At 45.8% G+C, this 10,297-nt stretch overlaps 1 protein-coding gene across 1 annotated transcript; it reads right to left on the reverse strand.

The window, feature by feature from the left end:
• Nucleotides 1-5,495: 5,495 nt before the first annotated feature.
• Nucleotides 5,496-9,661, reverse strand: LOC122921943 (tyrosinase-like). The gene is made up of 4 exons (XM_044272280.1): nt 8,816-9,661; nt 6,962-7,175; nt 6,589-6,730; nt 5,496-5,676 (listed from the first exon to the last, which is right to left on the reverse strand). Exons 1-4 carry the CDS (start codon nt 9,608-9,610, stop codon nt 5,496-5,498), a joined length of 1,332 nt encoding a protein of 443 aa, XP_044128215.1. The 5' UTR covers nt 9,611-9,661.
• Between the last annotated feature and the right edge of the window lie 636 nt (nt 9,662-10,297).

Below are 10,297 nucleotides of genomic sequence, written 5' to 3' on the forward strand. Positions count from 1 at the left end.
CGTCCTGTCTTTGCCGCCGTGGTCCTGGTAGGAGGAGGATTACTTTCACCTCTTCCCCTGTTAGATTCCCGTTGTGCTGTGACATCCCCCTTATAAGCTGTGTAAAGCATATTTTTTAGTTTGGTTTTGAACTGCTGCATCCTTTCTGACTTTCGGTAATTTGGTAACATTTCCGCCACTTTCTGCTTAATGCCGGGGGTCTAGTAGCATGGCCACCCAGTACAGGTCGTTCTCCTTCATCCTTTTTATATGAGGGTCCCTCAACAGACATGACAGCATGAAAGACCCCATTTGCACAAGGTTGGATGCCGAGCTACTCATTTCCCGTTCCTCATCCTCACTGATGTCATTGACTGTCTGTTCTTCCCCCCCCCAGCCACGTACAATACCACGGGTCCCAGATAGGTGACAACAACGAGCACCCTGGCATGCCTGCTTTGGTTGGTCTTCCTCCTCCTCAAAGCCACATTCCTCCTCTGACTCCTCTTCCTCATACTCCTCTTCCAGCGTTGCCGCAGGTCCGGCAAGCGATGATGACAAGGCTGTTTCTGGTGGTGATGGTGACCACAACTCTTCCTCTTCACGCTCTTCTACAGCCTGATCCAGAACTCTTCGCAGGGCACGCTCCAGGAAGAAAACAAATGGGATGAGGTCGCTGATGGTGCCTTCGGTGCGACTGACTAGGTTTGTCACCTCCTCAAAAGGACGCATGAGCCTACAGGCATTGCGCATGAGCGTCCAGTAACGTGGCAAATAAATTCCCAGCTCCGCAGAGGCTGTCCTAGCACCCCTGGTCATACAAACTCTCGTTGACTGCTTTTTCTTGTTGGAGCAGGCGGTCGAACATTAGGAGTGTTGAATTCCAACGTGTCGGGCTGTCGCAAATCAAGCGCCTCACTGGCATGTTGTTTCAGCGCTGAATGTCTGAAAAGTGTGCCATGGCCGTGTAGGAACGCCTGAAATGGCCACACACCTTCCTGGCCTGCTTGAGGACGTCCTGTAAGCCTGGGTACTTAGACACAAAGCGTTGTACGATGAGATTCAACACATGTGACAACTTGCCCAAATTCAATGCCGCCAACAAATTGCTTCATTGTCACACACCACTTTGCCGATCTCCAGTTGGTGTGGGGTCAGCCACTGATCCACCTGTGCGTTCAGGGCGGACAGGAGTGCTGGTCCGGTGTAGCTCTCTGCTTTCAGGCATGTCAACCCCAAGACAGCGTGACACTGTCGTATCCGGGATGTGGAATAGCCCCTGGGGAGCTGGGGGAATTCAGTTGATGTGCAGCCAGACGCCACAGCAGAAGAGGACTCAGCCGAGGAGGTTATGGAAGAGGATGGAGTAGGAGGAGTAGAGGAGGTGGCAGTAGGCCTGCCTGCAAGTCGTGGTGGTGTCACCAACTCCACTGCAGAGCCACGCATTCCATGCTTGGCAGCTGTCAGCAGGTTGACCCAATGCGCAGTGTAGGTGATATACCTGCCCTGACCGTGCTTTGCAGACCAGGTATCAGTGGTCAGATGGACCCTTGCCCCAACACTGTATGCCAGAGATGCCATGACTTCCTTTTCAATCACTGAGTAGAGGTTTGGGATTGCCATTTTTGAAAAAAAAAATTGTCATGGGTACCTTCCACTGTGGTGTCCCAATAGCGACAATTATTTTGAAGGCCTCAGACTCCACCAGCTGGTATGGTAAAAGCTGGCGAGCTAAGAGTTCCGTCAAGCCAGCTGTCAGACGCCGGGCAAGGGGGTGACTCTGTGACATTGGCTTCTTACGCTCAAACATTACCTTTACAGACACCTGACTGTGGGCAGATGAGATGGAACTGCTGAAGGTGAGAGGCGGAGTGACGGGTGGTTGATAGAGGGCAAGGAGGACAGCAGTGGTTGACGTGGCTGAAGATGCTGGACCAGGAGGAGGATGGTGGCTTTGAGCTTGTGTGCTGCTTCTACTCATCATCACGTGTTAATCCCATAGGCGTTTATGATGTGCGATCATGTGCCTTTGCAAAGCAGTTGTACCTAGGTGGGTGTTGGATTTCCCACGACTCAGTTTCTTTTGGCACAGGTTGCAAATGGCATCGCTGTTGTCAGAGGCAGACACACAAAAAAAATGCCACACTGCTGAGCTTTGAAATGACGGCATTCTGGTGGTGGCAACAGCATGCGTTGATTGGCGTGCTGTCTGGCTGACCCCGGGTGCCGATACATGCTGTCTGACTGTGCCACTAGCTCCCTGCGATGACCTCCCCCTGCTTCCAACTAGTCTACTCCTTCTCTCTGTCTCCCCTTCTGAACTTTCCCCCTCTTCTTCTTCTCTTTGAGCAGGCACCCACGTGGCATCCACGGACACATCGTCATCATCAACCACTTCACTTGTATCTGACACCTCAGCAAAGGAAGCAGCAGCGGGTACATCATCATCAATGCATCATCACACTGTACGTCCATGTGTGTAATGCTGCCTGACTGAGACATATCCCTGATATCTACATCCTCTGGCAATAATGGTTGCGCATCACTAATTTCATCAAACTGATGTGTAAATAACTCCTCTGAGGGATCAAGTGAAGTGGCTGTGGTGGTAGTGGTGGTGGTGGTGGCGGCTGGCGGGAGAGTGGTAACTTGAGAGGAGGTGACCAAAGCTGAGCTGGAGAAGGATGGTGCATCAAGGTTCTTAGCAGAAGCTGTTGAAGATTGGGTGTCCTGTGTAAGCCAGTCAACTATTTTCTCCGAATTTTTGGGGTTCAGGGTACGTGGCCTCTGAATACTGGGCATTATTCCAGGGCCAGTGGAAATCACAGAACCACGACCACGACGCCCCCTGCGGGGTGGCCTGCCTCTGCCTGTCATTTTTTTTTTAGATAAGTGGTACTAAGCGTGCAAGGTACTGTGCCACCCTATATAAGTGGTGGGCAGTGGCCACAATACACTCTGTGTGGGCCTGACACACACTGGCTTGCAACAGTGATTATATCACTGAAAAATATTAAATATAATTTTTTTTATTTGCAAGGTATTTGAGTGAATGACACCCTGTAACGGTATGAGTGGAGGCCTAGCCACGATAGTCTGTGTGGGCCTGACACACACGGGCTTGCAAATGTGATTTATAGCACAGAACATTTTTAAATATAATTTTTTTTTATCTGCAAGGTATTTTCTGTCACACCCTGTATGAATGGTCTGCACACAGTGCTGTCTGTGACTGAGCCTGCAGCCTTTCACATACGGGCAGCCAGGCAACTGAAATATACATATATATAAAAATAAAAAATAAACACACTGATGTACCAGCCCTGAAAAGGGCTTTTTGGGGTGCTGTCTGGACGCTGTCCTTACAGCAGATGAGTCTGTGGACACAGAACAATGCCCTAGCTAACGCTTTCCCTATTGAATCAGCAGCAGCAGTACTGTCCCTCCTCTCACTGAGACTGCAGCTTGCAGCTTCTGGTAATGTCACTTAGTTAGGCCGCTTTTACTAAGTTAGTGTTTGGTCAGTGTTTGATGAGTGATTTTCATCGATGATTCCGTGTCAAAGCCAGGCGCGGGTCTAAATCACAGAACAAGAGCAATTCCTTGTATTTCACCTTATGTCTGTAGAGGCTTCACTCCTGGATTGAACAAAATCACTGATCAAACACTGACTAAACACTGATTGTGTGAAACAGCCTAGGTATAAATATTTTGTAGATATGGGTTCATAGAGGTCAAGGGGAGTATAGTAGCAATCAACAGGGGCACCCCTCACTGGTTCCTGTTCATCACACAGCACCCCCCTCCCCAATTAAAAGCTAGGAGGGTTACATGCTTCTTTACCCCTATTTCCATCCCTTTTAGGAAAATAGGAGTGATTGTCCCTTAGTCAGAGTCAGCTGATATAAAGCACCCACTCTTCATATGCCCCATAGCTGTGGACACTACATAAAGGAAGAGGCAGGACAGATACAATGTAACTACCGATATTTACAAAACACACCACAATTAAGATGATTGCAGTGACCTGTGACCTCTGGAGAGGGGGGGGGGGACACTCCTTTTATGGTATTTGGGGAAATGGCAACCATTGTCCCCTCATCTACCTAATTTAACTGAGAAGGCAAAGTCCATTATTTAAGCCATCTGTGACCAGACGATCATGAGCAGCCGTAAAAAGACAGCGCGGCCTCATTAGCCCTAGTGTAATCCCAGCATTCTCATTGTTTCCAATATCAATATAGAGACCATATAATTCTCATCAGACTGGGGATAATCGTATTACAATCTGGCCAACTCCTGTACTGGGAAGCTAAAATCGGACATCAGAAAATGATAGCTAGAGGTAGATGTAAGTGCAATGTGATCTATAGACTGCATACAGATATATGAATAATTTATATATATATTATAATGTGATATTACTTCGGACCATCTCATTGTTCTTTAGAAGCGCTTGCCTTGTTTTCTTGCGCCCTCCTGCAAGTTTAACGGCACCTATTATATGATTTGCTTTCCTCCTCCACTTAAATGTTCTGTTCTTTGGCTTCTAAAAGGGGTATTATTCCCACTCTCAGCCATTCGTGACAGCAGTCGGAATACCCTTCCTCTGAATTGCTTCATGTCTCATACTCTAGTCACATCCAAAGCTGCATTCAAATTTCTGAATTATTTCACTAGCATGCACAGCTCCAGCAGATCATTATTGGACAAGTATATCATATCAGACATAGCTATAGGGGATGCAGAAGCAGGAGAAGCACCTAGGACCTGATGCCTGAGTAGACCCAAAGGCTTCTCTGCCACATTACAAGACACCAGTATTAAAAATGGCATGTGGGGTGGGGACCCTGGTACTGACTTGTATTAGGTCCCAGGAGCTTACCTTTTAGGTCAGGCTGTTATATCTGGGACCTGGGGAGAACCCTATATCTCCAGCAATGCACTACAATACATAGACACGGAACCAGTAGGGGACTACTTTGGGGTATGAACCAGAATTGCTAGAACTAGCAGAATTATGAATGCAGCTCTGGATGTGCCTAGAACAGGAATGCGCAACCAGCTGTTGCAAAACTACAACTCCCACCATGCCCTGCTGTAGGCTGATAGCTGTAGTCTGTCCAGACATGCTGGGAGTTGTAGTTTTGCAACAGCTGGCAGTCCGCAGGTTGGGCATCCCTGGCCTAGAATATAAGACACAATGGAACTTAAAAAATGAGTTCATAATATGCAAAGCAAAGATTAATAATACTCACTTTCCAAAATGCAAAGTGGGACTCATCGTGGAAGAAGTTGTGTTCATAGTGACACAGGAGCAGGGGACGAGTCCCTGCATAAGGAGACTAATTACCAATAGGTAAAAACTGGGCGACTACCTGTCCTTAAAATGCCCATCTATCCCAGAAGCAGGACATATGGCAGCAGAAAGGAGGATACAGTAACAGGAAAACTTACAAGAAGGCAAGAACAACACCAAGCATTGCTACAAAGACATTCCCTTTAAGGGGGATACCTTACATCCCCTGATACTTAGAGTACATGTATCCCAGCTCAGTAGAACTGCTCAGAAAATCCTTGTTCCTATAACATGGAAAGTAAGGGGTGGAGCATTCATCGGGGCCCTGTCCGAGCTCATCATTTTCTGGGTAGTTGGCTGGGGTCGCGTTATATTTCTGCAGCCATACTTGATATACCCTGCAAGGCGATGATAAAAAGTTTACTCAACTGTTACAAATATACATGTGAGCTTCAAAGACCAGTCTAATGAATATCCAGCTTAAGCATCAATCAATGAAAATCTCTGCAACTTTCTAATATACTGTGCTTTCAAGTCATCACCATCTCTGCTTGCTGGCAGTGAGTGGAGAGTGAGATGAGGTCACTTAGCAATGGTGGATCATAATAGGAGAGGTGTGTGTTGCCCAATGTGACAAAAGATATGATGCACATCAAAGTTTTCTTCTTCTTTTTTTTGCTGCAGAAGGACCTGCACATGGTCATGTGACCTCAGCAGGTCCTCAAGTTCAGAGGAGAGGCGAGCAAGAAGGCAGAGGAGCAAAGTGTTAGTTGCATGTGGTAAGTGTATGGGTTCTGTAAGTTTAGGGGTCTGCAAATAGGGGGTTTGGAATCTAAATTTATTTTGGGGACCTGAGTCTCTATGTAGAGGATTTAGGGACTCAGTATTTGGTGTTTTGGTTAGGGACTGTCCTGGGTTCTGTGTTTTCTAGGGGGGTTGGGGATTCTTGGAGTCATTATATATGAGGTCTGCATTTCTTTTAGGGGTTTGGGTCTGTATTTAGAGTGTCTGGTTTGGGGTGGGGTGAGGAGGGTCTGTCTTTTTTTAGGGGGTCTGTTTTGGGGACTTATTTGTTTAGGGGATCTGGGGGGGTCTGTATTTATTTAAGAGTAGCCCAAGGACTATGGTCACTGTAACAAACTACAACTGTATGAGCAGGACTATAGTACGAGATGTGTATTGTGTTCAGTAGTCGTCAAATGGTCAACATTTACAGTATCCAACTTGTCGCAGCCTCTGCCCTGTATCTGTCTCTGGGAAAGCTGGGTGACTACTAATATGGCCGCCACTACATCTTTAAGGGAACTTACTTGTCAATGAAGCAGTGATGCAGCAGGAACATGGGGTCGTTGGCGGAGATGGGGACCTGAGCCATCGTTCCCCCCAAATAACTGTGAACCTTGTTGTGCATATTGCGCTCCAGTGTTATCCCATCCGATGGTCTCAGAAAACCTAAAAAATTGATCAAACAGGCAGAGAGTGAGCAATCTCATGTAGCCTAAGCCCTACATGTCACATTATTTAGGTTATATATAGGGGGTGCGGTGATACATGGGCCGAGGGGGTCAAATGGGTCCAAAGGCATGCACCAGAATATTGAGATCAGCGCTGCTGTTTGACATGAAGATAAACGGGACACTGCTCTCAGATCCTGGCAACTTATGGTAACAGATGATGACCTACCTTCTAAAGCGTTCCGGAAGCTCCTCTGTGCACTAGCATCGTAGGGGAATGTATCGAAGTCCCTCCATTTCAGGGTGTCCTCTACATCCTGGAAGGTGGGGAGACTTTTGACCCGTGGATCTGAACCCGGCTTCCTGTGGAGTCTCTCCATCTGGCACTCGTCCCCAGCAGTTTGGCAATAGGCATCAGCATAATTGAACCCGCTGCAAATAGACTGAAGTGGAGGGATACAGTATTAGCCTTTACATGAAGTGGGGGGAGGGTGGATGGTGAACACTAAAATGGGGATGGGGGGGACTACCATAAGGCGAATTTTACACTAGCGTTAATATTTTCCATATTGAAATCCGTCATAGGGTCTCAATACCGGGGGGAAAAAAATGCTTCAGTTTTGTCCCCTTTCATTGTCAATGGGGACAAAACGTAACTGAACACAACTGAATGCTCCAAAATGCATTCCGTTCCGTCTGGTTGTGTTCTCATACCGGAGAGCAAACCGCAGCATCTTGCAGTTTGCTTTCTGTCCTTGGATGCGGAGCAAGACTGATTCGTTATGACCCACAATGCAAGTCAATGGGGACGGATCAGTTTTCTCTGACACAATGGAAAACGGATCCGTCCCCCATTGACTTTTTAATGGAGTTCAGGACGAATCAGTCTTGGCTATGTTAAAGATAATACAACAGATGCAGATGGTTGTATTATCAGTAACGGAAGTGTTTTTGCTGAACCCAGCAAAAACGCTAGTGTGAAAGTAGTCTAAACTTAAATTCAACGTATAAATTGTATTAACTTTTGATTGTTTTTCTTATACTGATTTTGCTCTGTCTTATACTCCAGTCACATCCAAAGCTGCCTGCACGTTACTGGATTTCTCCATTCACAACTAGAGAGGCAGCAGACCATTATGGAACAAGTATATTATATCAGAAAGGAGCATACAACAGCTATAAAATGTGCACAGGGGGTCTTGTTACATGAGGGGCCCCTCAGCCAAGTATGATGATGGGGGTCCTACGTACATAAAACAGCTCTATTGTAAACTTGAGTTTAACATGTACATTGTATGGAGTTTTGCAAATGCTTTGCTTTGAATAAGCTTCATCTTCGTCATATCTTCTACTCCAGTCATATCCAAAGCTGCCTGCAAATTACTGAATCTCTCCAGTAGATAATTAAGGCATAAGTACATTACATAAGACTGGAGCATATAGTGGCTATAGAGAGTGCAGAAGTAGGCGTAAAGCCAGGGTCATAGCTGTGGGGCCCCTCCGCCACATGAGAAAACCCCAGCATGGGCATGAGGGTCCTATACAGAACAACTCTCCCATAAAATCAATAAAATATATACATTGCATTGAGTTTTGCAAATAAATTGCTTATTTATCTTGTATTAAGTTTGATCTGCTTCATGACATACTCTAGTCACATCGAAAGCTGCAAGCACATTACTGAATCTCTCCATTCACATACAGAGCTGCAGCAGATCATTATGGGACAAGTGTAAGCTATATGAGGGGAAGATCTAGGAGTAGCACTCATGTCTTGTTGCCTGCAGAGACCCTAAGACCCCTCGGCCTCATAAAAAAAAACTTATATATTTTAACAGCGCACAGTAGGAATGAATTTTACATGAAGGCTCAGGAGTTACACTTCTTCTGTCAACATCATCTGGGGTACAGTGTGAACCCCCACATCACCGACAATGCAATACAGCAGAGCATTATCTGGAACACCTAGACACTGGACCAGCAGGGGGTGCTGCAGTGAGGTATACATTTGAATTGCTTGCAGAACTGTGAATGCAGCTCTGGAGGCATCCGGAGACAAGATGGCAATAAGATTACTACTCACTTTCCAAAATGCGAAGTGGGAGTCATCGTCCAGGAAGCCTTGTGCATTGCTTGCGCCAAGAAATTCATTGGTGCAGATGGAGCAGTTCTTTTCTCCTCTCCAGTCAAAGTAAGGAATGGCAAAATCTTCATCGCCCGTCAGGCGCTGAATTTCCCCCTCCATGAACACGAGACCCAAACGATGCCAGCCGGGGAAGGCCGGACCCTGATGGGCGTAGTTTCTGCTAAAATCAAATGTGCCGTTGAGTAGAATGGGCTTCATGGAGTAATAATGGATCCAGGCAAAGACATCGTAAATGGAGGCGTTCACGAAGTGGTACGTGTCCCGGAGGTGTCTGTCCCCCGTGGACAGGATCACAAAATCGGCGCTTTTTGTGGTTTTGGCCAATGCTAAGTAACTAAAAAACCTCTTCCTTTCCAGAAACGAGAGCTGGCGGATCTCTCTCCGGATCACAGTCTTTTTGCGATCACACTTGTCGCCGTAGTAACCATATTTACACCGGCCGCAGTTGAAGCCGCTGTAGTTTCCGAAGCATTGACAAGTTCTGTCGTAGTAAAAACGTGGCCAGTCCAATCGGTCGTCGTAAAACTGGCGAGCTCGGCTGGCGCCCAGGGGTGTAAAAGACACACTGTCTCTGCACTGGCCACGTCCAGATCGCGATCCACAGGGGCTGCGATCCTGCCACGGTGGGCAGCAAGTCTTTGACCGAAGAGCTGCACTTGTCGTACATAACCTCGGGAACTGACAGTAGACCGCGCCCAGGAAGAGCGCGAAAAATGTACACAGCGTAAACATGGCCTCCAGAGCTAACAACCGCCCCCTGATAGAGAAGAAGAAAAATAATCAGAATATTACACCTAATACATACATTACACCAAAGATGTTACAATCATAAGTTACTACACAAAGCTTTATTTTTCTCCATAGAAGGCAGTATTATAGTAGTTATATTCTTGTACATAGGAGCAGTATTATAGTAGTTATATTCTTGTACATAGGATCAGTATTATAGTAGTTATATTCTTGTACATAGGAGGCAGTATTATAGTAGTTATATTCTTGTACATAGGAGCAGTATTATAGTAGTTATATTCTTGTACATAGGAGCAGTATTATAGTAGTTATATTCTTGTACATAGGATCAGTATTATAGTAGTTATATTCTTGTACATAGGAGCAGTATTATAGTAGTTATATTCTTGTACATAGGAGGCAGTATTATAGTAGTTATATTCTTGTACACAGGAGGCTGTATTATAGTAGTTATATTCTTGTACATAGGAGGCAGTATTATAGTAGTTATATTCTTGTACATAGGAGCAGTATTATAGTAGTTATATTCTTGTACACAGGAGGCTGTATTATAGTAGTTATATTCTTGTACATAGGAGGCAGTATTATAGTAGTTATACTCTTGTACATAGGAGCAGTATTATAGTAGTTATATTCTTGTACATAGGAGCAGTATTATAGTAGTTATAT

The sequence above is a fragment of the Bufo gargarizans genome, chromosome 11 (genome assembly GCF_014858855.1).
Source record: "Bufo gargarizans isolate SCDJY-AF-19 chromosome 11, ASM1485885v1, whole genome shotgun sequence".
NCBI lineage: Eukaryota > Metazoa > Chordata > Amphibia > Anura > Bufonidae > Bufo > Bufo gargarizans.

Excerpts from the sequence above, each read along its gene's own strand:
- LOC122921943 (XM_044272280.1), bottom strand. The coding sequence starts at position 9,610 with ATGTTTACGCTGTGTACATTTTTCGCGCTCTTCCTGGGCGCGGTCTAC. Across the intron at positions 6,731-6,961 it reads CTTCCGGAACGCTTTAGAAG|GTTTTCTGAGACCATCGGAT; the intron begins GTAGGTCATCAT and ends TCAATTTTTTAG. Across the intron at positions 5,677-6,588 it reads CATCACTGCTTCATTGACAA|GGTATATCAAGTATGGCTGC; the intron begins GTAAGTTCCCTT and ends ATCGCCTTGCAG.